Below are 27,340 nucleotides of genomic sequence, written 5' to 3'. Positions count from 1 at the left end.
GTTGGTGTTTTCTGGGAATTTGACCAATCAAGTGTTCTGGTTATGGTAAGATCTGTGTTCTACATTCAGAGTACTTGATTTGTTGGAAAGCTCAAAATGGCCAGTGAAGGAGTTCATTCGTTGTTCAATCCCTCCGAGATGGAATGCAGGATGCAAGATATCTTGGTATCTTTGCTCACGATGCGTTTGATGCTTTGAATGACTATCCGTGTGGGTCTTACTGAGTACAGTTGTGGCGCTCGCTACCGTAGGTATTTGTTCTCTGCGTCTAATCACGGTGATGCTATAGTGAACAGGCAAGCGCTTTACATTTACATTTGAACTTAGCAAACAAAGAACTCCTATAGTCCCCGTCTATCCCTAAGTTACCGCTACACTACAAATATTTGCCCACAATATGGAAAGCGATAGTAATTGCACTTTGGCTCTCGATTACCAGAGAATATTGGTGAGGAAGCTGGCAAAGAACAGCGGTCCCATATCAGTGAAAACGACTCTGAATCCCCAAGTCAGCCAGGCATCTTGAACGCTGCATCGCAGCAGTCCAGCAGATTTAATTTCATATCGCGTAACTTTCTCATCGCCGCTTTCAGTCTCTTTAATGGTATCTTGTTTTCTTCGTTTAATCGCACTAATCTGCATTTTCAAATATTTCGACCTTCTCGCAGTCGTGCAGAGCGTCTTGGGATTTGAGTGCATGTTGTCGTCCGACTATAAGATTGGATATCGCGCCTGGAGTCAGCAAAAATGATCGCATCGTAATGCACCACAATTGTCTAGCCAGAACATACGTATCTGTTGAACTTTTCGGCCACATTAAGCTCGTCGGCAGAACCGCTTCGCTTCACGCTTTTTAACTTCCCGCTGTCATCATGCCAGTCTAGGTTCGTCTCCTGCTTGTACTCAGGTGCTTCGAGTTCCACGTGTTCTTGAAGTTCGTGCTCGACGGCTGCAAGTCGAGGTTCAAGGTTATCGATACGAGGCTCGAGGTTGTCAACTCGTCGGCCTATTTTTCGTTCGCGAAGTAAGATTGTGCCCCAGGCTTTAAGGTTCGGTGTTTTATTAGCATCGTCGCTTCTGAATATTCTCAACTCTGTTGTTGTGCCACCTCGCTTCGTTTGTTTTCCCTGGATCTTGATACGCTGAATCACGAAGGAGCAGATGAGAGACATACCTAAAGCGTTTAAAGCAGCTCCCAGAATCAAAGATGCTGGGAGTTGAATGCTTCTGAATGGAGTGTAATCCTCGATGGCATCGACGGGGTTTTGAACGACATTCATGGCTGAAAGTTACTATTTTCGAAAACTGTGGCTGAAGACGTCCATTCGAAAATTTTGCGAGATGAGAGGCAGGAATAATTATGAAGAAGCGGACTAGAGGGCTGGAAGTCGAATAAATAAGAAAGAGAAGAAGCGAGAGAGATGAAGGTTGCAGACGAGAAGGGGGGAAAGGCCACCTACCTACCTGCAACCACCTTCCGCACCACAGACCATCAACCCCCAACGAGGCGTCGAAAGGCAAAGGTACTATGACTCCCTTTCTCAGTTCTTCCATGGGGTACAAGGCAGACTTTCAGTGCATTCCAGGATATTTGCAGGTTGTATCTGCACAAAGTCAAAAATCTGCCTTGCAAAGTGTGAGTAAAAAACTCACCAAACATTCAAAAATGGCTACCAAAAGACGAGCCAAGTTCGACAACGGCTTTCATGTTGAAAGAACCAATCGTCTCAAATCTCTAATGTTTAGGGGACTGATCACGATTTTTCAGAAATTATTCTCTGAATTCAAAACCAACAAATGCGCGATCGCCAAGGGTGCGAGACACGTTTACCTGCCCATTTGGTCGCATCCTTCACTAAAAGTCACCCAGCTGCATCCTCTCACCGATAACCCTGTTCGGTGCCCTTCCTGCGGATATCTTAACTGCTCAGTTCCCCTTTTTGTTAAGATTCGAACTTACTTTGGTTCTTTACGATCGTTCAGAACCAACCGCCCCCTTTACAATCCCTAGCACTTGCTTTATTGCTTGCCTGTCGTCAATATGAGCAGCAAAACACAACAGAAAAGCCAGAAGCCAGCAGTTCCGCTCAGCAAAGTCCCATCTATCAAGGAGCTCCTGGAGCCTCTTGGTTTCCAGAGCGCTTCTATTAAGGATACTGATAAATTCCAAGAAACCACTCGTGCATTCAGAAAATCGTATCAAAGTCCAACAGGGCGAACAAATATCAATCTCCTGCAATGGAACGAGCCTCTTGTGCAGTGGGAGTACAGAAATATGGCCAGCATCTTCCTGGCGGAAGATGACAATGGAGATAAGTACTGGGGAAGTGGGCGGAAGTGGTACTCAACTGGGTTGCAGTACCCTGACGACACAGACAGGTACGAACCGAACACATTCTTCTCGCCTCCAACAAGGCTGTGGTATGTCTTATGTGACAAAGCTGATGAGAAGTAGAATTGTTGCGCTCTTGATGCAATTATTTTTCAAGCAGACTAGATACGCATTCAATAATCTACAGTACGGACATAAACAGTCAGATCCCAGCATTGGGTCGAGGGACAACACAACGCCGAGTAGCGAAACAGTCCCACACGAGCGGCCAACTCCTTCATCGAGTACTGTAACTGGGGACTCGCAGGAATCAAGAACTTCGAGGTAAATCTGATCAGTGGTCCTTCTTAATCGTCATGGCTAATTGATTTTCTAGGACAGCAACAGTAGATCCACAGGCCTTCGCCCACGGCGAGACGATGTCGACAGCGAAATCACTTGAAGGCGAGGGCAGTGGCAGCAAAGCGTCAAGAGAGGCAGATATATTCGATGGTCCAGATGACCTTGTGAATATCCCTCACTTCTCTCGCTCATAATCCCATGACTGACGCGACACAGGATGAGTCCATTAGAATGGCATTCGATATTCTGTCTTCGGATCACCAGCCACCGCCATCGATCCAACCAACGCCAAAACCAAGTACTACCACCCCACGCAAACGAAAGAATCAAAGTAACGTCGAGCCTCGCCGCTCGCGTCGCAAGCATGTTCCTACCTACAATCCAGATTACATCTCAAACCCAGACGACTACGACGCTGCTTTCGAAAGCAGTAGAAATGGCAGTGGCGAACCAGTTGAGGAGACCACTGAGATGAACTACAGTTTTGATCGAGACTCGTCCGTGGAAATCATGAGCGTCTCGGATCGGAATGTTGACATGGATGGCGTTGCCGGTGGTACCTCGTCGTCCAGACCAGCAGTGGGCAAGCCGTTCAAAGCTCCAACTGCACCGATGATGACTACTTCTGCGAGAACAAAGACTCCCATATCAGCACCGAAACCTCTAACGAAGCAGATTGCGAGTTCGAATCCACAGGAGGAGGCAAGATCGACTGCTGCTGAAGTCGCGACGAGCAAGACGCCTGTCCCGTACACGAAAATTGTGAAGCTGAGTATGCCGTCCTCCAAAGCACAGGCAAAACCACTCGGGAACAATTTCGGAGCTAGAAGGACCTCTTCAGAAGGAAATCTTCCTGCTGCTCAACCATCTGCTCCACCACAAAAAGGAACGGAGGGAGTTCTGAGGCTGGGTGTTGCGGATCCCAGAACTGAACAAGTCGTTTGCAAGGTGCTTGCAGCACATTATGAAAAAGTGAGATCTGAAAGTGGACCTCGAGCTTCAGGAACGTCGGAGGGATCACTTGAGCTGCAACGTGATACCGCAGAGCGAGCAGTTATTCCGCCGAACGAACGGGAAGCACAACCTTATGCCATGACACCGGATAATGTCTTATTCTCGCGAGCCCAGCTGGAAGGTCGAACTCCAAGTACAGTTTCAACAGCTCCGGCCTTGATTATTCCCTCCGAACCTGTCGCTGTACCTTCGCAGGATGTTGCAGAAGTTGAACCGATTCCACCACTTCAAGTAGCCCGTCCACAACCGGCCCCAACACCACCTCCAGCTCCAGCAGCGACAGCACCGTCCTTCAAAGCGTCCCCCACACCCACACCTAAACCCGCTCCCAAAGCAAAATCCCAGATTCCCCTTTGGGTCATAACTCGCAACCCGCACCCCACCGAAGAGCTCTGGGACACAGGCAGACTCTCTGGGCTCACGCTCCCCTCTTTTCTTGCCAGTTTGTCACTCCTGACCTCTCGCTCTGCGGATTTAATCGACAAGGTTATATTCACACTACGTACGCCGATTTCCAATACGAAGATTTCGGTGGGCAGGGAAGCGGAGGATAGTTGGTCGAGGGTGATGGTTACGTTTAAGAAGAAGTTGATGGAGGTGAAGGGGAAGAGTCTGAGTGAGGTGTGTAGTATTTTGATTGACCCGGTTTGGGAGGAGGTGCTTGAAGGTGAGGACGGGGAGATGGCTGAGGAGGATGTTTATTTTTGATTTTGGACTTTTCACGCCTTAGGGAAAAACTATTTTAGCAACGTACAGGACGAACGCGCGCGGTTCATGCTTCAAGTGAGGCCTGTCTTTGTTTCGTATCTTGGTCTCTGGCCACTCTTTTGTATTAGATTCGAGACGTAGCTAGAATGGTTTGAGATAATCCTGTGGCCTAGCGAAAATGGCCCATGGGGCGGCTAACCGAGAGGGCTTCAAGGAGACTGCTGTTGACCGTTAACATAACAGTGGAATAAATGCTGATAACGATTTCCCAATCTCTTGATCAATAAAATACATTATTTTCCTTAATTTTGAGAGATTGATTGTGGGTTGTGGTAAAGGGGCTCGCTACTGTCGAGTACTGCCGGGGAACACCAGTTCACTGTGCCGGTGATGCTGTTCTGGCACTTTCTATGTAGGAAGTTCTTGACTCGGAAGGCAGCAGAGGTGACGTACCATAGGGATTGTGCATGTTTCATGTATAGTGATAAGGCAGACTGCAGACCTAGGAAGATCAAGTCAAGCTGCGGCCGCTCCGTGTTGACGAGCTGAAAGACCTGATCGGGAAAGACGCCAAGCGAGTTAGAAAACAAAAACTGCTTACTTTCTTAATTTTTGACGAAAAAATTTCACTCAACTTCGAGGATGATTAGTAGATATTTTGAACCAATCATTTCAGATTTTTCGATGTGCGAATTACGAGTGCCTTGCTGGAGTTAGATTTGATGGAGTGGCCGGCAACCCGACCACCAACAAACTGTGCCGTACCTCAAGGTTTACTCGGAAAAGAACTTTTCTTCTTCGGGATGGCCATCCTGCGAGCAATCCGCAGGTACTTGCGGCCTCACCGAAATCCCTGTATCTTCTGTGCTTAAGTCTATGGGTTTTGCCAGAGTTTAAATTTAGCATGCAAGTCGGTTCTGACTTTGAATGTCCCCACATTTGCCATATTTCAGACTCTTGTTGTGCTCAGGACAGGCGAGTGTGCCCAAGCGAAACGCTCATCGAATATCAACATTTCAAATACCATCATAAGCCTGTTCCCCATGACCCCGCAGAAATGGACTATCACAGAGAGGGATATACCACCTATTGAAACGCTATGCGAGCTCCTTGGACTCAAGGGTGTACCGGACGAGCAAACTGTGGATTTCATGGGGGCTACTTGGGAATTTCTTCATTCCTACGAATTCCTGGATGGCATGGACTCCGAGAAACTACTTGATTGGAACATGCCTACGATATCCATAGAGCTGAGAGAAATGGCCACAGCCTTTCTTTCGGATCAAAAATGTGGTGAGCGATACTGGGGCGGCGGAAGAACTTGGTCTGCGGATGTTTTGCAATACCCAGAGGATGAAGATAGGTAAGGATACTGTCGCAGCACGCTGGGGAGGAGTTGAGATGTTCTCCGATACTGATTTCCAGTAGAATTATTGAGCTATTGATGCAGCTCTTTTGGAGGCAGAATAAGCAGACTTTCGACCTGGCAGATCGAGGGGACCAAGCGGGGCATCCGTCAAGGGATCATATCGCTGGGATTAACGAAGATATCCAACGCCGTAGACCGACATCAAGGTCGAGTACAATCAGAAATGAAGCTCCCTTTGCACAAACAAGTCATCATAACAGGGAGGGGAAATTAGTTTCGAAACCATCACCGTCTGGTGGTAATGTTTTGGCGGAGAATGCAGATGCATTTGACGGCCCTGAGGATCTGGTAACACTCTGTTGTTCCTTCTCTTGGGACATTCAGACTAACTATGAACAGGATGCAGACATCAGAGACGCGATGGAATACCTTTCGAGAGATGACCACGTACTTGTACCGTGTCGACCGGAAACACCACCAAGTGAAGTCAATACCCGAAAGAGAAAAGCCCCTACTTCCGATGGGCCGAGACGTTCACTTCGAAAAAGGAATACTGTTCAGTACAATGTTGGAAATGAATCATCATCTCGATCATCTGACGGAAGTTCCAGGGAGTCTCTCGAGCCTAGTATCGAGCGACATGAGGATTCCAGTCAGGATTCGGTTGTCGAAATTATCTGTCCAGGAGACACAGTTGCGACTCGAAACATGACTTCTGAAATGTTTCATGCCTTGCCTTCAATAATAATTAGTCAGAAAGCTCCAAGAACTTCAACGAGTGTTCCTACTGCCAAAGGGACAAAGACATCGATACCGAACGAACGGATGCCCGGACCATCTTGTTCGCCGAATGCGAAAGGGAGGGGCAAGACCATGTCTAGATCAGCCGATACCCCTTCAACGAATTCTCCAGCGCCAGGACGCAAAGTTTTGAAATTGAAGATGCCGTTACAGATGCCAAGTATCAAAGCAGTATCAAAACCTTTGGGAAAGAAAGTCCCTGCAGCAAGGCGATTACAGACACCTCCAACTCGAGCTACGGGTAATATCATAAGGGGATCTTTTGCATCTCCTGGCGGTAACATCACTTCACTTCATCACTCACCACCACTAAGTCCAACGATCGAACCATTTCACCCGCCGCCGCTTACTCCCGCAGCCCGATCAATGCCAACCCCAACATCGCTGCCCCGCCCTCCAGCTGCCGATATTGTACCAGTGTCTATGTCAACATTTGAGTTCTCGGCCCCGGAGGTACGCATCTGGGTAGTCGAATTCTCACCAAAATGCTCAGAAGAGTGGCTACAAGGGGTTCGGCTGGCCGGGATATCGCTCTGGAACTTCCTCACTAGCATTGCAGAGCTTCTTGGCCGGTCAGTTGATGATATACAGAAGATCAAGATGACACTTGAGATGCCGATGCTGAATACTAAGATTACTGTCAAGAAGGGTCAAGAAGATGTCTGGGAAGATGCGAAAAATATTTTCGCTGAGAGGTTGAGTTTGCAGGGTGGGGATGGGAGGCTGGACACGTGTAGGATTTCTGTGGAACCTGTTTGGGAAGAGCGAAAGGTGGATGTGTGGGAGGACGTGGATGATGGTGAGGGTGGAGATGGGCTTTATGATGCTTGAAGGCTGGGAGGAAAGATATGCCTGCCCATATCGCGGATTTGGCTGGGTAAGGTGGGGTTTGTTTTGATTCGGTTCGGTTAGCGAGATTAGGGGTAGGGAATTGCTAGGATGTGACAGGCGGTAATGAGGTTATGAACATGTATTCTAATGTTCGAGGTATCAACAATTTATTTCTCATTACAATTAATCCTCCATGGTTTGACCATCCTTTCACTCTTTAATTATCAGTATACCATTTACTCTCAGGGTATGCTGTGAGGGTGTTGAAATTGCCGCATGCGTTTGTCGCACCCACTTCTGAATTATGGAACGACTCAAAATGTTGCTTGAAAACTACCTTTATCAACCCAGAACTGTCAATTACTGAAGACATTCCATTCTTCGAGGAATGTCATGGGATCACGCAGCTTGACACCCATATCGTGTGTTGAGTAATCAACACCAAGATTCGCCGAAGCGGCCGCATAAGCCTGAACACGAGCTTGTCAGGCCAGTGCAATGAGTAAGCACGATTGGTACCATTCGAACCATTTCCGCACGCTGCTATCTAGCAAAACAATTCTCATGTCTGACAAACCTCGTCGTCATGGTTTCAATTCTGCAGCAATAAGTTGATATTGAGCATCGAGCAGTGCAACACAGCATCCACGGCCTGCGTTCGAGTCAGCAATTCCAATCCTTATGGACTGTGACCATTGGTTGGCAATTTGTGATTAAAAGGAAAAAATGAGCGAGTTTCAAGTCTCGCTGACGGGCGAGCCCGTAGTGATGGTTCATCGTGGCTGGCGGCTTGCTTCCAATCCACGACGACCCTCATCGGAAGGTGACAAGAGCTCACAATACTTACACAAAGCGATTTCGAGTGCACTAAACCAATCGAGCTCCCGAATTCCACTACAAGTGTCATCAGTAAAGTCCAAACCAAACACAGTCCAAGAATTTGCGTTCGTCAACGTCACGGAGCCTGGACGACCAAAAGATGCCGAGACGAAGAAATTGGTTAGAGGTCATGTGGTGAAAGATTCCACGCGGAAGAAGAGGTTGATAAGACAGTTGAATGCTGCAAGGAATGCGAGTGTGGGCTCCGTTACCGATGCACCTGTAACGAGTTCGAAAAATAGGCCAGTTGCGAGCGACAGTGATCCATCAGCCATTATCATCCCAGGGCCAACCCAAGGGCTCGACCCGCATCCACATCTCTCTCCTATAATCCATCACTTGATCTCCGTTGGCGACGCTATGTACCCGTTCGTTTCTGCTTTCCGCTTCAATCCCATCTCGCCGGCGAAATGGTTTTATTGCGCTTTGAAGGACGATGCTTTGTTTCATGCGTTGCTGTATACGACTTCGACGTACTTGGGGCTGTTGAAAGGTGTGACGGAGAACAACGAGGCGATTGTTCATGCTGGGAGGAGTATCGCGCTGGTGAGGGAGAGGTTGGATAGAATGGGAAGAGTGGGTGGTTTTGAAGTTGAAGGCACTGTAAGGGCTGTCAGTTGTTTGGCTATGAGTGAGGTATGTGTTGATCCATATCAATCAGAAGAGCCGAGATGTGACGGAAACTTGAATTCGAAGTAACGCGGGTCGTAGTGCTTGAGGGGAAACTATGAGGGCTGGAAACTCCACATGGGAGGAATGAAACAAATGGTGGACTTGAAGGGTGGTTTGACTGGCTTTAGCCCTGGACTGCAACTGAAACTGCATCGGTGAGATATCCTAATCTCTACCACAAGGACTACAAGCCCTTCATATACAAATCGCTCACTCCAAATAGGGCAGATCTCAAGGGAGCCTCTGAATATCTGGTCCCAGCATTCTTTGCGGAAGCGAATTCGCTCCCCAAAATTCCCGCCCAAGATATCCGCAAAGGCGGCGAGCAGCTGGGTTCGGTCTTGGCTCTCCTCAATGTATTGCCTATTTCGGCGGACTTGTGTAATACTTTGATATACATGCACGGACTTTCGCAATCAGTTTCTGGGATACTGATGAGTCCGACGGCACTCACCGGATCACAGCAAGTATCGCTCATGCAACATATCTACTCTTTACGATACAACCTTCTACCAGATCACTCGCACAGTGTAGAGTTCGCAGATGACGCAGCGAGAACTTTAGATGAAGTCTTGAGAATAGGGGCATTGCTGTACATCTCCGAGACGCCGAAAGAGTTCCCCAACGCGGCTGTTGGGCCGCTGAAGATGGTGAAGCGGCTGAGGGAATTGGTTATTTCAGTTCAAATGTGGAATGAAAAGGAGGCGGGCTTGGTGTTCTGGCTGCTGTTTTTCGGGGGAATTGCAGCGCGGCAAAGTGAAGATAGAGTTTGGTTCTCTGTCCAGATTGAGAGGCTGAGTAAGAGGCTTGGCATAAGCGACTGGGAAGATGTGAGGGGCAGATTGGAGGTGCTGTGGTGGATTAAGGGTATTCACGAAAAAACCTGTAGAAAATTGTGGGATGAAGTTTTAATCTTGAAGGAGATGAAGGTAGGTATAACCCACCCTTAGAAAGCTTTGGGAACGCGGAAGCCAGGCGTAGGCAGAATAAAATCCAATCTACCAACCAGAACTTTTGGCGAGCAATGACATGATAGAGAGCTTTTCTGAATGAGTTCATATAGAACCAACAGAAGTAATTTCTGATCTACTCAATCATAAGCCGGTGAAGCCGCCTACATCTTGTCTGGCTGTCGGAACAGCTTCGATCCAAGAGACCCGACTCCTGGTGAAAATTTCGACATCAGGAGTAAAATCTGTTGAGGAATCATTTCCTCCAGGAAGATTCACACATCCTGCCTTGATCACCTGTTGAGTAGGACCAGAACAGCAATTGTGCTCAGACCAAATATCATAGCTGGAATGGCAAACGCGGAGAGCACACCATTGTTCCAAGAAAGCCAGTAGAGGTCCTATATAAAAGGCTTCCGCATTGTCCGCAGGAGTGGTTAAAGATTGTGTTTCCACTCTCCACAACCTTTCCCCAGACTTCAAGCTCTCCTTGGACAACTTTAAGCTCGGAAGTGGAGTGGAGAATATTGAGTGCGAAAGCAGCTCCAGTGAGTTTGGGCTCATCGGTGCAGTGACAACGCAACTTGACAATTGGCTTGTTGTCGTAAGTGATGACATTGGAGCCACAAAGGCATGAGGATTGGGTCATGGTGAGAGTTGATGATTTTGGTAAGTGGAGGGATAAGCGCCTGTGGATAAATTCTAGGGGTTACAGGGTCGACGGATTGTTAAGGAATCAAAAATGATGGTAGAGTTGAGGAGGATGGAACGAGTTTCTTGTGAGTGTTCTATATCCTTATATACCTTGGTTTAAGGGCATATTCATTAATTCTAAGCTGGTGGAGCACATCTCTTCTAGAACCAGATCCGTCCATCAAGCATCTAACGTTTTGCTCAAGCAACGAGTAACTCACTCGAGAAGATCTAAACCATTGCAGTAAGTCATTTTAGAAGCAGACTTCGCATTCAACATGGGATACGTCGACTCCTCAGGATGTAATTTCGTACCAGTACAAGCACAGCAGTTTCTGGGACTGGATAGCCACTGGCACGCGGCGAACACACTCATCGCTCACATGTATTTAGTGATCAGAACGCAATGGACTAATGCGGAAATCGGGTTTTCTAGAGTGTGTGTGGTTTTCCAGACAGCTGTGTCTTACATGATGTCATGCAGCACAATATCCACTCGGCTGTGCATCTGAGAATCTGTTGATAGGTATTGCATGGCTGAGATCTAACCTTATTGTTGTTGATATACCGGGCCTCGCATCCAAAGTTATAAGCCGTTGAATAGAGATAGAATAGAGCAAAGAATGCATCGTCTGTGATAGCTGCTTGACAGGCTGGACTCCGAGACGACCGTTGGCACCGGAAGCGTACGCGTCACAGGAAGAGAATTGGCAACAAGAGCAAAGAAGTGTTTACATTCAAGATGGTCATAAACTTAGGTATTTGGAATGTCGGTTAAAACAAAGCCTAATGAACATCGTGCCTCTGGTCTTTCAGTGTTGTGATATCGCCGTTACTCGACGGGGAAAAGATGAGGAGGTCGAGTGGAAAGGATTGATTCCATTGTGAAGCGGCAAGGCGGAAAGTTTGGCGGGTCGGCAGCTTTTCAGCCTCGCCCTTGCCTCGCCTCGCCCCGCCGCGCCGCGTCCTCAGTTATTCTTCTGGACGCGCCGTGAGAGAGGAAGGGAGCCACAATCAGATCAACAAATCCTCGACAGTCGTATCAACACATCTCGAAGGCGAGCGGCGAGCGGCGAGCGTGGGAGAGAGCGATAAGATCTCTACAAATTGGCCGCGACATGAAATCTCGTACGCGTTCATGATCTGTTCTCCCATTGCCAGGAAATGGCGTCCGTCACTTCACTAGGCCTGCACAAGCCCACCGGGCTTCAGTATGCAATCCAGGAACATCTTGTGCCTCCAGACCCTTCCAGCACGTCCTATGAATGGCACAATCATTTCGGCGGTGACTCGTCCTCCTCCTTCGAAGATGACGAACTTCTGGTGACCTCACGATGTGTGATATGGAGTAGAGGAGGCGTGTTTAGAAAGGCTTTCAACTTCGACTTGGAGAAGGAAGATGTTACACAGGCCCTCTTGACAACATTCCCCAGTCTTGGACCACTTGCTGCGAAGGAAAATAAGGCACGGCAGAAGAAAGGAAATACAGCTAGGAGAGAGACGGCACTTACAGTCTTTCTCAAGACCCAGGCGCATGTCTACTTCCTGTCCGGCACTAGCCATGTTATACATCTGCCATTCGAGGTTGAATCTGCGACTGCTGCCCCCAATGGCCTCATAATACAACGGAAACTGCGGGTGGACAATGTGGTTGCAGCATCACTCAAGTTCCCTCGTGTTCCTCCCAATTCCTTCATCTCCTCCCAGCCGCAGCCATGGTCCGCAGCAAGTTCGCAGCAGTCCACCTTCTCGATTGCAGACCTTGGTGGACCGAAGCAGATGCCGATACCACATTCAACATTGAAGGATATGTGGGATCTACCAGCAGTCAAGAGTGATTCGAATTGGCCACGCCTCTTTTCTCTGTCGGATCCACTCGCAGAGATTGGTCTTGTGGTTGCTCAGCCCGTCAGAGCTTCTCGGCATACAAGCAGAAGGAGTTCAGGGAAGCCAGCTGCTTTGGACACCGCAGAAGAAATTCTCCATGTGACGCGTAGAGACGAGTTCTCTCCCAAAAACAGCGAACACCCTCTTGTCCTTGCATTGACTCTGAACAGAGAAACGAGTATGTATAGTGTCTGGAAGTTCACATATGTTGGAGACGACCCGGCTCCTGCCAGTGGAGAAAAGCGCCGCGTTGCTAGCGGCACGATGTCACGCAGAAGAAGCTCTTTCGTACCAGGAACCGCTACTGGTGCTACGACTCCGGTAGGAACTGGCCAGCATACTTTCAGAGAAAGTCTCAGTGGGGCCCAGCAAGGCTTGGGACTTCTAAAGAGCAGCATACATGAGGAAGCTAGAGATAAAGTTGTTGATTTCGCTTCCTCACTTGACCCAGACTATGAAAGCACCTCCATACCACGGAGGAAGTCCAGACGTGTGAGTTCTATGCTCGCGAGAGCAGACCTCTCTGCCACCCATGAACGCTCTGCATTCTCCGACTTGACCAGTGGTCATGCGCATACAGCGAGTCGCCGCGGAGACTCCTTGGGTAGCCAGCATGCCCGGATAAGCATTGGGCCATATTCTGGAGCACCTGGCGGAAGCTTTTCTCAAGCTCCGCAGTTTAATCATAGCCTGAACGGTTACCTTGAGGCTCCTGTAGATGATCTCTTGGATGAGTTGCGAGCAGGCGGTGACTTCGAGGGCTTCCACAACATGGGTCTCGATGATGACGAATTTGATGCTCTCAGACAGGAGGTCGTGCTCTCCAAAGTTTGCAGTGTCCCAGCAGAGCATAGCAATGTTCGGTACTCGAGTCATCATATGCCAGCTGCAACACAATGCAAGATTTTTACTCTTACTGCGCCGCCCTCAGCAGCCGATGACAAGAACGGAAACACTATAATCATCTGTGTTCTTGACCCTGACGAGAAGCGCCTTCTCGTCATGACTCTCCATTGGAAGACACATAAAGCTGACGTTGACCTCTTCAATAACCCTAACGCAGGTGTTAAATCTGAGCGAGATGTTACAGTTGTCTCACTGGCTTCTTCGAACTGGGCCAAGGGTGTCATAGATGCCTGCAGACTTGATGATGGGCGAGTTTCTCGTATCCTAGCCCTGACCCAATCACAAGATGGCTATGGAGAGCTAAGTCTACAGGCTCCGTGGAGTACGTTGATGAAAGTTACACTTCCTGCACAGTTTGCGATAAGCAATGTTTGTAATCTGAGCCATGATCCAACTCCGGGTGCGAAACGAGAGGGTGGCTTCAAACGCGTTTTGAGTCGAGGACCGCGTGCTCTCTGTGGCCTCCGGAATCCCAAAGCGGGAGGAATTGTCGACTTGGTCGATGATGAGGGGAGAATGCACCAACTTCAACTCACACTAGAACCACGAAACCCGCACGTTTGTAAAATTCTAGAGGTTTGCAGAGCTGTTCTTCCAGTAGGGAATAGTGGAGAGGGCATTCTTGTGTGTTGGTGGAATGTTATGCAGTGGATTCGACTTGAGTCTATCCGCACAGTGGACGAAGAATGGACCGCTCTTATTATCACCCTCTTTTCAATGGTTCTCAGTCTGGATAACACCTCCGAGTCGACGCAAACACAACAAAAAAAGCAAGTCCGAAAGGGACACCTGCGTTCGAGCAGTGGGGTCCAGCCGGATCTGGACAGTTGGGACCTGATGCAGGCGGATGAAGCATCTCTCGGGAATCCGTTGCCCTCTTGGGTAAGCAATACAGGCTGGAAATGGCTGACAGAGGATGATGGAATGATATCTCAGATCTCTGAGTCGCAGACATCTATCTTCGCTCCCACCAATAGCAATTCTCTGCCATTTATTCGCAGGCATGTTGAGCTTGCTCGAAATTTCGCAACCACAAAATTTGGGCACGATTCTATGTTTGGATCGTTGCCTACATCCGGGAACAGAAGCATTGATTCTAGAAAATCTGCGCTCGCTGACGTTTTCATCGCCCTTCATCTCCTACACGAAGAGCAAAAGCTGGATACGATGATGGCAGACTCATTCAGTACTGGTCTTCCGAGCTTGGCCCCAATCATTGCTCAGATCGGTAGGTGGCTTGGATGGGACAGTTGGATACAACATTATGAAGTTGACGATGCTTCATTGCTCAGCGTTGAATATAATTCTGGTACGTTACGTTTGGGTGTATTTGAAAGCTTACTAGCTGACTTCAAGTAGAATCACCGATCGATTCGTCGATCTCTGAACCCTTTGAGTGCCCCTCGATCTACGACTGGATTCAAGGGTGTTTGCGCACCCGCAGTTTAACGCCGTTCATGACACTTCCAGAGTTAGTGGCATCTCATTCGACTTCTGGTGCAGTTGCTCCTACTGGAGACCAATGGTCCCAGTTGACACCGAGGACTTTACTTTTTGAGCGGTTCTTCTCTGTCATTCGTCATGATTGGTCGCCGCAACAAATAGTTGAAGCTCTTTCATCTGCTGGTGCTGATCAGCTTTTTCTTGACACACTTCCCGAAGCAGTTCTTGCGCCTCTTCAAGAAGCCATAGTCAAGAGCCAGGCAGGCCCTCCAGCTACGTGGAGTAAGGAATTGCTCAGTCTCGTTGGGCGAGAAGATATTGGCATGTTACTTACACCAGGACAACGACCACGCCAAGTGCAATCAACTCTACTGGTAGGAGCTCACTTGTTCTGTCATGACTTTGCTTACACTCATAGGCACCAACCCACGAAGCGAATCTTGACATTCACGCCGTGTGTATATCCATCGCTGAACCTGAGTCCACTGGCTCTTTTGATGGCTCAGTTGAAGTAGATCGTCAAGCGATCACTCGATCCATCTTCAAAGACGACCGAAGAATGAATGAGGCCATTGCGATTCTCAGTACGTCGAGGACCACGGTGGCACGCTGCAAAGCCGAACCTCAGTGGAGCGAATCCGAGCTACTGGAAGCCCAAAAGGAGCATGCGCAAATGCTGGCCTATCGCACTCTAGCTATTCCATCTGGAAGTGGACTTTTATACTATAGTGCGCGAATACCGCTTCTCACTCAGAAGTGGTCTATCAAAGGCTTCAACCTTAACTTCATAATGAAGCCGGACAATAACACTGTCGCGGCAGACAAATCGGCATTCTCCGAAGAGAAGATCGGCTGGGCATTCTTTCACTCAGGAGTTGCTTCAGGTCTCAGCATATCCCGTGATGCCAAAGGCATCGACACTTCTTGGATTCTCTACAACAAGCCGACCCCGGATCTCAGTAACAGGCATGCAGGGTTTTTACTTGCGCTTGGACTGAACGGCCACCTAAAGTCTGTGGCTAAATGGGTTGCCTTCAAATACTTAACACCAAAGCACACCATGACTTCCATTGGACTATTGCTTGGCTTAGCTGCATCATATATTGGCACCATGGACTCTCTTGTGACAAGATTACTGTCTGTCCATGTGACCCGGATGCTACCCCCGGGCGCCGCAGAGTTAAATCTCTCGCCTCTTACTCAGACGACTGGGATCATGGGAATTGGCCTGTTGTACTGCAACACGCAGCATCGCCGTATGAGCGAAATTATGGTTTCAGAGATTGAACACATTGATTCGGATGAAGAGGATGAGCCGCTTAGGAATGAAGGGTATCGACTGGCTGCTGGATTTGCACTCGGATTCATCAATCTTGGGAAAGGTTCCGACTTGAAAGGTCTGCATGATATGCGGCTGACCGAAAGACTGCTGGCCCTGGCTGCTGGCAGTAAAAAGGTGGATCTCGTTCATGTCTATGACAAGGCAACAGCGGGTGCCGTTGTTGCCATAGCATTGATTTTCATGAAGTCTGAAAACAGTGTCCTTGCTCGAAAGATCGATGTTCCTGATTCTTTGCTCCAGTTCGACTACATTCGCCCGGACATTTTCCTTCTACGGACCCTTGCCAGGCACCTGATAATGTGGAGTAAGATTGAACCCTCTTTCGACTGGGTTCAAAAAAATCTTCCAGAGCCGTATCGGAAGAGAAGCACGCTCCAGGATGTCACCAACTTGACGAGTGAAGATCTTCCATTCTATGATATCCTCACAGGAATCTGCTTCAGTATCGCCTTACGGTTTGCTGGGTCTGCCTCTACTGTCGTTCGTGACCTGCTGATCCATTATTTGGACCAACTTATGCGGATATGCAGACTGGATGCCAACACGTTCGACAAGAAACTAACGAGAAATACTGCCCGGAATTGTCAAGATCTTTTGGCGCTCGCTGTTGCAACCGTCATGGCTGGGACAGGCGACCTTGTCGTATTTCGACGCTTGAGGTCCATGCACGGCCGTGATGATAACGAGACTCCATATGGCAGCCACCTCGCTGCTCATCTTGCGGTTGGAGCTCTGTTTCTAGGTGGAGGCACATTCACATTCGGCACGTCGAATTTAGCTATAGCAGCTCTGCTAGTGGCATTCTATCCAATTTTCCCATCTTCGATACAAGACAACAAATCCCACCTGCAGGCGTTCCGTCACTTCTGGGTTCTGGCAGCAGAGCCGCGGTGTCTTGTCGCTAGGGACATTGACACGAACCAACTGGTGCCTCTTCCAATCTTCATCACATTGCGAAACGGCGAGGAGACACAGCGCCATACCCCTTGTCTTCTGCCTGAACTGGATCAAATCAAGACTGTTCGAACAAACAGCACTGAGTATTGGAACCTTGTTCTCGATCTGGAGAGTAACGAAAAGCACATCGCAGCATTCAAGTCGACCCAAACCATATACGTCCGGCGTTGTCCAGCACACGAGGCTGGCACTTCTCCATTCCAGGCGACACTGCAAGCTTTGAACGATGCAGATGTTACGACCTCCCAATCTCTCGAGTGGCTTTTCGAATTACCTGCATTTGCATCCCTTACCAAAGCCGAGCGCGCCCTGGTCCTTCCATCGGATCATGGAGGTGCTGGTGATGTGCACGCTGGGACTGACGAGACTGTGGTTGACGCGAGACTAGTTCTCGAGAATGTTTCGTTAAATAGTGGGAAGAGAGACAGGTTGCTAGGCTTGAGGCTGTTGTTTGACTTCGCAGATCAGGCTGCGAGTGATGGGAAGGATATGCTGTGGATCCGTCGGGAGGTGGTGGACAGACTGAAAGCGAGGGTATGGCAAATGGCGACGGAAGAATAGAGGTGGCGTTAGCATATTTCTCTTACGACCTTGGGTTTGTATGCATCTTTAGCGGGGACATGGAAAAGCATTTTGGGACCAGATAGATGTTGGGGCAGATGGGTAGAATCATGAGAACTAATGAGAACATTTTATGATTCGTGCGGATTCCAAATTGAGTAAGGGACATCTCAAAAGGGCGCCACTGCTGATAGATCTACTCCGATCGCGTTTTGCAGCAGATTGTGACTGCTGTTTGGTGTTTCTTCGCTCGAGGGGCGTTGCGAAGCAGGTGCATCCATAGCCATTTCCTTTTCCTTCTCAAAAATACCTGCATGGCAGTCGCTGATTCTTTCAATCACTTCTCAATTCACCATCGTCGAAGTCACTCGAACAACACGTACCAGCTGCTCAGAAAAGAGGCGGCAACAAAAGGAGCAACCAAAGACCGTAGGGTATCTGATAGTTAGGTGATTAATAGGTCATCTCCTTTCCCAGCAGCTGAAATTCGACACTAAAGTGCAAACAGCAGAAACGTGCACTCGATACGGTCAATCCTTCGCTTGAGATATCACCGGACGACTTCTCTTGTCTCAACATCATAGCAAATCAGGTGCAAAGACACTGCTCGAACAAATCACAACGACGCGGCGTACTCTTTCGGAGCAAAGCAACAATCACATCTTCCAAACTACCCACAATATGGACAACAATCTCCTCACTCGCATCTTAGCCATCATCTGGTCTATCACGAGTCATGGAGGTCTTGCTTTGGGGGCTTTCCTCACCTTCGCTTCCATAGTCATGATTGCCCAAGCTTTCGTCGAGTCACGCCGCAGTGGTGAGAGCTATACACGCTACAAGCATGGAATGGACGTAGAACGCATCCGACACAACATCTCACTTGAGGAAGTCGGCCTGAGACCAGAATTGAAGGTGGGCTATTCAGAGGAGATTGAGACTATTGAAGTTGGTAGCCAATTCCGGGTCTGTGAATTTGATACGTTGAAGATGAAATTTGAGGAAACTCATGGATTGGTGTTTATTGAGAGAGGTGTGGAGAAGTTGGCTGAGGCTTCCTGCGACACGAAGTGATATGGGGGCGTTGGAAGCTGGGAGAGGGTCATTGGTGAGAAGATGCAGTATGCGAGTGATAATGAAGGGAGAAGGGGTCCATGAAGGGAATGGAAGGATGTGTCATGTCTTTCGTACAGAAATGTACCTTTGGTATGGAGCATGAAAAATGCTCATGGAACTTTACCTCTCACCATATCAGTGATGCAGGAGAGGAAGTTACATGATATTCATTTCTTCTTTTCCATCAGACGAGTCGCAAAACCATCCAAAATCTATTGAACATGAGAGCAATTGCTGAGGAGCACAGAGACACCTTACGAAACCATCTGTCGAACACTTACTCTGCCAACCTCTTCCACACTCACACCACTAGAACCGTGGGAGATGGGTTCCAGAAACTCCACAAAAGCCATTATACCAAGCTCTGTCACTACTACTGTTGGCGTAACCATCCGACGATTCGATCTGATATCACTTTCCTCTTTGGTATGTAGTACCTTCGTTCTTCGTCTGTTCTAGCTTGCATATTCCTAGCAGGTCCACAATTTCTTAGCCGTTCTATACTTCTGGAACCACATGGGCTGTCGTCGTAACGCGAATACAGTTACCTTATCCCCTTCGGTCTCCCAGTTAATTGACGGAACGTTATTTTGGAGACTTTGGTGTAGGACAATGGAACTAGCCAGCCCTACCCGTCAAACGATCTTTGGGACCGTTCCATGCCAACCTCCTAGATCATTGCGACTATGACGAACATTATTTTCTCATAAAGGCTGGACTTGAGTCGCACTATGTGCAAGTGTCTCCTCGAATTCCTTTTAGATGCGTCGCCCACTTTCAATTTTCATTTCTCATTACCCAAACTTCACAAGCGATTCTTCCTTTTACACATTATACACACTTTGCACATTTCACACTGTACTACACCTATCGATCCCAGGAAGCATGGCATCTCGCATGACATCCAAGATGGTCTGCATAGGCATCATACTTCCAATCGCCATCGGCATCACAGTCCTACCGCTTCTCCCTTTGCCCAACGCAAAGGTAAGGAAGGCAGTGCTGGAAGTTTTCTTTCTGCAACTCTTGATCGAGAATCTCTTGTTGTTTTGCCGCAGGAAAGTGGATTTCCGCGGCACTGATCGCAAATATGCGAGAGACAAAGCAATGGCTGCCGTCAGACGTGCGATCAGAAGTCAGTCCGGTAGCTTTACTGGAGACTTGGAGAAGGAGTGGTTTCAGCAAGCAATTGCGGATATCGATGTCCATCAGCCACGGACGTTGCGTGGGCACTTGAGCGATAGTCCCTTGGTGCTGTGGGCTGTTTCTGTTTATGAGAAGATGGAGTTGGTTGCTGTTACGTGTGTCCGTGATGTGACTGAGTCTCTGGCTTGGAGTCTGGGGATGAAATTTCTCGACTACTGTGCTACTAAAATTGCGGTGATGAGAGCTGCGATCCAGAAAGAGAGAAGGGAAGTTACAAGGAGGACTCAATTGAGGAATCTGGAACGAGAGCTAATTGAAGAGTTGCATGCTTACGGGATCAAAACTTCTCTACCAAAGCCCGAAACCACGTCGACTACCTTGGGGGATGATGCTAGGGCTTTGCTAGCGATGCAACAGACGGAGCCTGTCACTGACAACAAGACTATAGCCGTCGAGGAGAAAATCGTCGTCGAGTCATCCACTTCTCATGATACGAAGTCTCAAATCCCCAGTTCAGCCTCAGAATCACAACCTAAATTCAATAACCGTTGCCCTGAAGCGGTATATTTTGCACTCTACCACGAGTCTAGAAAACAGAAGCTTGAGGTAGAGAAGGGGAAAATGCTCGACCACGTATGGTCTACGGCGAGACCGCAAGTCCCTAGCTCTCACACTCGAGCAGAGGTTCTAGCTGGGTTTCTATCCTTCGAGAAGGAAGTAGCTACTAGCGATCCCAGCAATGCTGAATCTGGAGTAGTGCAGTCTGGAGCTGAGAAGGAGGAGGAGATGCGTGAGGTTAGCAAGGTGGCCTTTGCTGCCTTGGATAAGGAGATGACTGCTATACGTGCTGAAAAGGAGACAGAGAAGGGCACAGGGGAGATGTATAAGTCATCAGAGGAGGAGTGTCCAGCGGAACGGTTGGAATGCGGTGTTGAGCCGATGCAGGCGAAGTCGTGGAGAGAGCTTGCTAACGGAATCAATGAGAGGTTGGATAGGATTTTGGGCGAGGAGAAGACAGAGGAAAAAATTAAAGAGGTCGGTGAGAATGAGTGGGATGATTGTTCTGAATCTGTGGAAGATTAGGTATTAGAGGACTTTGTCTTGCGTTCTTGGTTTGAAGTTGGGACCAAGAGACTAGTTGTCTCAATATTGGGAGTTTGGAGTGCTTGATTGACTTAGCCTTTATACTTGAAGCTATCTAGACAAGTCGAATTACATGCATGGAAACAAGCAGAATAAGCGGGCTTCTCTCATCACTTACTGAAGTCAAATGTCATCACAGTCTGTCAATCAAGTGATGCCAATACGTATCGAGTTCATAAACCCATCGGGCATTCATTAAAATGCATGCATGCAAAAGCGCCTTGCTATCGTACAATTCCACCGCTGATCATATCCATTCCAATTCTCCATCATCCACTTCACATCTTCCCCTTGATCTCTTCCTTCTTCCCCTTTGCCTCGCCCGCGAGCTCATTCGCCTTTCCTTTTGCTTGGCCAGCTACCTCGTTTGCCTTTCCCTTGGCCTCGCCTGCAACCTCGTTGGCCTTGCCCTTCATCTCGGATGTGGACATGCCTGCTACCTCCTTTGCTTTCTGGGCGGCGGTTTCTGTTGAAGGGGAGGGTTAGCCAAGGTTCCTTCAAGATGATTCCTATGTTTATATTCTGTTCTTGCAGACAGAGAGCACCAATCGAGAAGCTAGGGAATTGACTTTTGCAGATAGACGATGTATGACGGGGTGGCGTCCCAGCCAAAAGAGCAATATGGAGAACACTTACGACCGGCTTCAATTCCGTCAACCAGAACATCCGAGACCTTTCTATCCACAGTCTTGACACCATCCTTCACCGTCTCAGTGGCACTCTTGCGAGCTACGAAAGTCGTAGAGAAAGCGCGGGGAGCAAAGCTAGTAGCTGGTGCCCGGGTGGCACGGGTGACGGTGCGCCATGTGAGGAATGAAGACATATTGAATGTTGTGTTGTGTTGTGTTGTGTTGTGTTGTGTTGTGTTGTGTTGTGTTGTGTTGTGTTTTGGTGTATTTGGTTTTATTTTGGTTTGCAAGGATTGGGATTGGATTGACTGGATTGAATTAGAGCTTGGGAGATGGATGTGAGAGGAAATGTAAAACGGAAGAGAAGGAGCTTTGTTTATGAGGGAAGCTGGAGCTCTAGCTTGTTGACGTCACAGTTCCTTCCAACCCCTCGCTTGTTCTGGCCAGCGCCCATCACCACTGGCTGAACTGGCTCCCGTCTGGGCTGTGGGGAAAGAGAAGAGGCACTTGTAGTGCGAATCGTCGATGGAGAGACACAGCGCTGCGATGTGCATGAGCACGAGAATGAGCATGTGATTGTACAATGCTGCTTTCTTTGCTTTCTATCTTGAATACTGTGTTGCGGAAGAATAAACAATCCTTCCAGATAGTTTGTCGAAGTCTATCATGGATTCAGGGTGTTGAAGAATCAGATTCTGGGATTGCCATGGCGTTAGAACATGGCATTTTCACCACTCCCTGACCCTTGTTATTGGTGTCGTGTCGGAGCTGTGTCCGCAATAAGAACAGTACATGCAAACTGGGGAGCAATGGCAAGAAACTCTACACGTCAGTTTCACATCCTGTCACTCCTGTCAGACTCGAAAACTGCTTGAATGTGATGCTCTGTTCGCATGTTTCATTTTGATGTGTTACTTTAGCCCTAGCTGCTCCTCTGGATTTACGCAAGTACTCCGAGCTTCAGGCTCAAGATAGACACGCTCCAAGCTGTCTTTCTAGACATCATATCAACTCACATAACTTACAGCATCATCTTCCCTTAAATTCAGGCATTCTCTTCTCCCTAAATGCAACCAACGCCTCATTCCTATCCTCCGTTCCAACGACTTTCTCATACATCTTATTCTCCACCTCTTCCCGCGCATACGTAACAGCCTGCAAAGCACTCCTAATAGCAATCGGCCCTCCCTGGCAAATCTCACCCGCAAGCTTCACAGCAGCACTCAACACCTCATCCTTGGACCTCTTCATCAACTCCTTCTTGTGCTCCTCGCCCTCCTTTCCCTCCTCCGGCACAACCTCCACGAGCCGATCCGCAATACCCAGGAAATATGCTTCGGGTGCACTTACTCTGCGGCCAGTGAGAATGAGGTCTCGAGCCCGATTGAGCCCGATGACGGCTGGGAGTCGGTAGGTTCCTCCTGCTCCCGGGATTATACCCAGACGGGTTTCTGGAAGCCCAACCTGTGCTGTGGAGGAGAAGACGCGGAGGGTGGTGCAGAGAGCGAGTTCGAGGCCGCCGCCGAGAGCAAGAGAGCTGACGGCGCTGATGGTTGGGATGGGGAGGATGGAGAGGGCTGTGAAGGTGTTTCGAAGGTTTGAAAGGAAGGCTGCTGTTCTGGGAGTTGTTAGCTTTATTTAGTATCAATTGAGCTTCGCATCGTTCAATTGCGTCGAATTTCCTGTTTTCGAGGACTGCAATCGCAATGTGCGAGCCTGGAACTAATTCCTGCATGTCTTTAAAAGCAATGGATACTTACTCCTCAGCAGTGAACCCCGCCCTCTCCTTCAAGTCCGCCCCCGCGCAGAAACAGCTGTCTACCTCACTGGCAAGCACGACAGCTCTCGTAGGCCCCTTATGGTCCGTCCCTGCCGCACCTCCAAATATCTTCTTCGCAGGAAGCTCATTGCCTTGGCTGTCGTACTCAGAGGCTATGAAGTCGATATTTGTACGGAGTTCTTGGAGGAGCTGGCGGGAGATGGCATTGCGTGCTGCGGGGCGGGCCTGAGGACCTGATTAGCATTTTGTTATATCTAGAAGTACTTCTGAATTTGGATTATAAGTTTTAGAGAGAACAGATGTGCTATTGTGGACAACAAACTGCGAGGGGGGAAAGAGTAAATGCTGGAAAATGTTAAGCCGAGCTCACCAGAGACAGTATTCTAATTCTTCCACTGCCCGGAGCAGGGACATCAAACACTTTAACCAAAGGTGTTGGCTGTGTAGAATAGCATCTTATAAGCCTGCTAGATAGCGAAGTCGAGGGTCGAAAAAGAACGCGCATTGTGGATGGAAATGTTGATTGTTTGGAGAAGAATGAGCAATCGAGAAGCAGAGATCCAAAATCTGGGGTCGAAGCCGATGCTGGCCGAGGTCTTGGCTGAGGTCCATTGAACTGCAATGCGATGTCATCAAGTGCCTCGCCTACTGAATGTGATAGACCCCTGCACATCTGACGACAGAAATATGGAAGAGATTGGATTACAAAGCCTTTTCTAGTTCGGAATCTGCTTATTCTATATCAATTCGATGGTCTCAATGAGTCTTATTGTTTTCATCTGAAGATTCTTGACTTTGCGCTGGAGATTGACTGAGAGGAGTTGAAGTGAAAGGACAAGAAGATGGCAACCCAAGGAGATTCAGAGCTCCCTCCAGAAGCAATTGCTTTCGCAACGAGGATTTACGATGCTGCTCGAGCAGGACAGATGGATATCTTTCAACAGGCCTTACCGGCTGGTTTACCAGCGAATATGATGAACGAGAAGGGTGATAGTCTTGTATGTCTCCCGAGAAATGTCCTCAGTCCTTAGCTGCAGCTTTCCCAAATAGGCCCTCTTTCGTGTTTGATATTAGTCTTATACAAGTGTCTTTGAGACTGGTCATTTTGGGCAACGGGATCTGAATGAACAGAAATGAGACAAAACAGCTGATAAGAAGAAGGTCATGCTCGCAGCCTACCACGGCCGCCCTCAGCTCGTCAAACTCCTCATCCAACACGGAGCTGATCCAAATCGAGTTAATGATCGAGGACAGACGCCGTTAGCGGGTGCGGTATTCAAGGGCGAGGCGGAGGTTATTGAGGTTTGTTCTTCTACTTGGTTCCAAGTTTTTCACCACATCCTTCATCATAAATGATGAGATTGATTGAGGAGCGGAAGAGTGACACGTCTTGAGAGGCAAAGCTGACCAAAGCAGGCTTTGTTAGAAGGAGGAGCAGATCCGGATTATGGAACGCCAAGCGCCATGGAAGCTGTGACTTTGTTTAGGCAAGAGGAGAAGTGGAAGGCGAGGTTCGAGGAGGCACCTGGGAGGGGAAAGGCTGTCAATGGAGTTTGAAGTGAGAGTAGATTATATTACGGGGTAATGTATAGTAAATATTTCTTCGTCTTGCTATGACTTGGAGTTCTTTTTGTGTGTGTAATTACTCCATCTGGTTTGTTTGGCTTGTTGTTTTGTATATTGCCTAAATTGGCTTGGTTTTCTTGAATCTCAATGTTTATTCCTGTTGCTTGTTTACTTTCGGTATGGACGCTCAATTCCTCAGTATTGGCTGTTGAGTCGTCCTTGGGAAGCTGCGGCTTTCTACGATCAAATTGCACTTGGAAAATACCTGGGAAGCAAGAGTTATATGACCGAGCAATGGACAGTCAGAACCTTCTTCTGTGCAAGTTGTCCAGCTTCGAACCACGATGGGAAAAGTCATATGCTTGCTCGTGCAATGCAGCAGTCGATCTGTCATTGAGATCAAGTCATCTCTCTGGCTGTGGTTCAGGAGCCCCAAACCACACTCCCCTCTTCCCCACCACCCAACACCCAAACCAACACAGAACGGTTTAAACCAACTCAAACATTCTCTCCGGATCCTCCCTGGTATCCATACTGCCCCAAACCCATCCCCCTGCCCTCTCCTCCGTCAAACCAAACTTCCCCGCCCAACCCCACCGCCTCTTCTCCCTAACCACAGCGCCCGCATCCTCATCCTCCCTCAAATCACAAAACATCCACTTCCAAACACTCTCATCCTCACCCGGCTCACCGATTGGTCCCCGTAGGCGGTCCAAGTGCTTGATGTTGCCGTCCTTGCTCATGACGGCGTGGACTGCGTAGAAGATCCCGGTGTTGGGGAGGACCTGCTCCTCCCGGAGCCAGGTTGGGATTCGGTCGGAGGGAAAGTACCGCTTGTAGTGGAGGAGGCGATGGATTTTTCCCTTGCGGGCTTGGACGATACCGTTGCCTGAGATAATGTTAGCTTGTGTCTGGGTCTGCTTGGGCAGATCGTGAATGTGGATTTAATGGGGAGAGGATAGAGACATCGGTTGTGGAGATGGGTGGATGGATACTTACGGCAGTCTCTCTTGTAGAGAGGGACAGCGAGTACAATTCCACCGGCGTCGGCGAATGCGAGGAGGGCTCTCTGCCAGAGAAGTTAGTACTCTGTTCAAAAAAGGTGAGAAAGGTGAGAGTCGATCTCAGGAAATGAGGCTTGGATCTCGAAAATGGGAGATCGACGCGACGCGTGGAAGAAAAGAAGGAAGAAAAGATCAGACTTCGGGTGGAAGGGACAGTCTAAAACCTACTGAAGCGCCTCCTGGTATTCTCGATCTCTTATTGCGAATGCATAGGCTCTTTGGTTGGGTTCGCCGACCCGCAAAATCTCATCTGGGACGTCTGTTCCGAACGATAACTATTGGGCATTGAAGCGAGCCACGAAAAAGAGTCTGGGTGTGGGATTGGTGGGGCAACGGAAGAGAGGAAGCTTCATTAGTGATCGTGGTGAGGAGAAAGGAGACCAAGGAACCGAGGAGTAATCTCCAAAAGTAGGGCTTCACTTTGTTTGTTTATGTGAGTGAAGAAGCTAGAGCCTGGGCTAAGCTACAAATAGACTGATGAGGACTGGGTTATGCTTTGGCTGCAGACCTGATAAGGCTCTTATTGCTTTCAAAGAGGGAGTGAAACTCCCCGCAAGTGTCTTACAAGACTATAGGATAGGGTAAAATAGTGATATACTGTTCAAAGCAGATAGAAAAGAGTATTCTGAGAGTTTCGGAGTATCCATGGATGTACTGAGGGTAGGTGTAGCCCCAAGGACGTGGGGAGCACTTCGAAGAACACACAGGTACAAAAAGTCTGGGATACTTCAAAGGCGCTTGAACTGAACCCCCAAAAACAACAAAGATCGACAACTGAGTACAACGGAAAAAGTAGCAAACCTTACCATGTGATCGGCCTGGAGTTGGACAGCACGCTCTTGATGACTGGCAACGCTTGGACTAGCGAGGCAAATGTCAATATTTGCCTCAATTTGGTCGCGGAGGAGGGCGATTTGACGACGAAGGTTGTCCCGGATCTCAAGTGGAGATGACATGATGGTTGGTGTCTAGGGTGGTATTAGTCTTTGTGTTTTGGTGAGAGACTCTGGGGCTGAACGGAATTCTCTTAGCAAAACGAAGAGGGACTGAGAGAGTGGCTCGTGAGATCCAAATGAGGGAAGATTGGAACATAGGAATTGATGTAACAGAAACACACAAAGGGTATGATACATAGACATAGCTAAGAACTCGGTCTTTGTATAAAAACCAAAGGAGGAGGCGGGGAAATTTGAACTGGTTGATTTGAAA

The 27,340-nt window shown here is 48.5% G+C and overlaps 11 protein-coding genes across 11 annotated transcripts; 7 read left to right on the top strand and 4 right to left on the bottom strand.

The window, feature by feature from the left end:
* Window positions 1–432: 432 nt before the first annotated feature.
* Window positions 433–1,280, bottom strand: ONS95_006746 (uncharacterized protein; the record flags this gene model as incomplete). The annotated part of the gene is made up of 2 exons (XM_058500220.1): window positions 433–711; window positions 792–1,280. The coding sequence occupies 2 exons, from the start codon at window positions 1,278–1,280 to the stop codon at window positions 433–435; spliced, it is 768 nt and encodes a 255-aa protein (XP_058350056.1).
* On the top strand, window positions 1,175–4,682 carry ONS95_006745 (uncharacterized protein). Its single transcript, XM_058500219.1, has 5 exons — window positions 1,175–1,636; window positions 1,769–2,379; window positions 2,456–2,656; window positions 2,709–2,838; window positions 2,891–4,682. Exons 2-5 carry the CDS (start codon window positions 2,042–2,044, stop codon window positions 4,394–4,396), a joined length of 2,175 nt encoding a protein of 724 aa, XP_058350055.1. The 5' UTR covers window positions 1,175–1,636; window positions 1,769–2,041; the 3' UTR covers window positions 4,397–4,682.
* Window positions 4,683–5,439: 757 nt separating this feature from the next.
* On the top strand, window positions 5,440–7,397 carry ONS95_006744 (uncharacterized protein; the record flags this gene model as incomplete). Its single annotated transcript, XM_058500218.1, has 3 exons — window positions 5,440–5,759; window positions 5,825–6,113; window positions 6,165–7,397. 3 exons carry the CDS (start codon window positions 5,440–5,442, stop codon window positions 7,395–7,397), a joined length of 1,842 nt encoding a protein of 613 aa, XP_058350054.1.
* A 768-nt stretch (window positions 7,398–8,165) lies between these two features.
* ONS95_006743 (uncharacterized protein) lies at window positions 8,166–9,898 on the top strand (the record flags this gene model as incomplete). Its single annotated transcript, XM_058500217.1, has 3 exons — window positions 8,166–8,912; window positions 8,988–9,103; window positions 9,172–9,898. 3 exons carry the CDS (start codon window positions 8,166–8,168, stop codon window positions 9,896–9,898), a joined length of 1,590 nt encoding a protein of 529 aa, XP_058350053.1.
* A 1,670-nt stretch (window positions 9,899–11,568) lies between these two features.
* APC1 (Anaphase-promoting complex subunit 1) lies at window positions 11,569–17,815 on the top strand. Its single transcript, XM_058500216.1, has 3 exons — window positions 11,569–14,693; window positions 14,744–15,201; window positions 15,246–17,815. Exons 1-3 carry the CDS (start codon window positions 11,756–11,758, stop codon window positions 17,685–17,687), a joined length of 5,838 nt encoding a protein of 1,945 aa, XP_058350052.1. The 5' UTR covers window positions 11,569–11,755; the 3' UTR covers window positions 17,688–17,815.
* A 523-nt stretch (window positions 17,816–18,338) lies between these two features.
* On the top strand, window positions 18,339–18,987 carry ONS95_006741 (uncharacterized protein). Its single transcript, XM_058500215.1, has one exon. The coding sequence runs from the start codon at window positions 18,369–18,371 to the stop codon at window positions 18,759–18,761; it is 393 nt and encodes a 130-aa protein (XP_058350051.1). The 5' UTR covers window positions 18,339–18,368; the 3' UTR covers window positions 18,762–18,987.
* Window positions 18,988–19,712: 725 nt separating this feature from the next.
* ONS95_006740 (uncharacterized protein) lies at window positions 19,713–21,032 on the top strand (the record flags this gene model as incomplete). Its single annotated transcript, XM_058500214.1, has 1 exon — window positions 19,713–21,032. One exon carries the CDS (start codon window positions 19,713–19,715, stop codon window positions 21,030–21,032), a length of 1,320 nt encoding a protein of 439 aa, XP_058350050.1.
* A 338-nt stretch (window positions 21,033–21,370) lies between these two features.
* ONS95_006739 (uncharacterized protein) lies at window positions 21,371–21,915 on the bottom strand (the record flags this gene model as incomplete). Its single annotated transcript, XM_058500213.1, has 2 exons — window positions 21,371–21,558; window positions 21,729–21,915. The coding sequence occupies 2 exons, from the start codon at window positions 21,913–21,915 to the stop codon at window positions 21,371–21,373; spliced, it is 375 nt and encodes a 124-aa protein (XP_058350049.1).
* Window positions 21,916–22,603: 688 nt separating this feature from the next.
* ONS95_006738 (uncharacterized protein) lies at window positions 22,604–24,085 on the bottom strand. The gene is made up of 3 exons (XM_058500212.1): window positions 23,872–24,085; window positions 23,482–23,726; window positions 22,604–23,339 (listed from the first exon to the last, which is right to left on the bottom strand). The coding sequence occupies exons 1-3, from the start codon at window positions 24,004–24,006 to the stop codon at window positions 22,751–22,753; spliced, it is 969 nt and encodes a 322-aa protein (XP_058350048.1). The 5' UTR covers window positions 24,007–24,085; the 3' UTR covers window positions 22,604–22,750.
* A 258-nt stretch (window positions 24,086–24,343) lies between these two features.
* Window positions 24,344–25,058, top strand: ONS95_006737 (uncharacterized protein; the record flags this gene model as incomplete). Its single annotated transcript, XM_058500211.1, has 3 exons — window positions 24,344–24,499; window positions 24,663–24,803; window positions 24,918–25,058. 3 exons carry the CDS (start codon window positions 24,344–24,346, stop codon window positions 25,056–25,058), a joined length of 438 nt encoding a protein of 145 aa, XP_058350047.1.
* A 497-nt stretch (window positions 25,059–25,555) lies between these two features.
* On the bottom strand, window positions 25,556–27,087 carry ONS95_006736 (uncharacterized protein; the record flags this gene model as incomplete). Its single annotated transcript, XM_058500210.1, has 3 exons — window positions 25,556–25,956; window positions 26,067–26,136; window positions 26,938–27,087. The coding sequence occupies 3 exons, from the start codon at window positions 27,085–27,087 to the stop codon at window positions 25,556–25,558; spliced, it is 621 nt and encodes a 206-aa protein (XP_058350046.1).
* Between the last annotated feature and the right edge of the window lie 253 nt (window positions 27,088–27,340).

Source organism: Cadophora gregata (assembly GCF_030347475.1).
Source record: "Cadophora gregata isolate MNR1 chromosome Unknown scaffold_18, whole genome shotgun sequence".
Lineage (NCBI taxonomy): Eukaryota > Fungi > Ascomycota > Leotiomycetes > Helotiales > Ploettnerulaceae > Cadophora > Cadophora gregata.
This window is presented reverse-complemented; position numbering and strand designations above follow the sequence as displayed.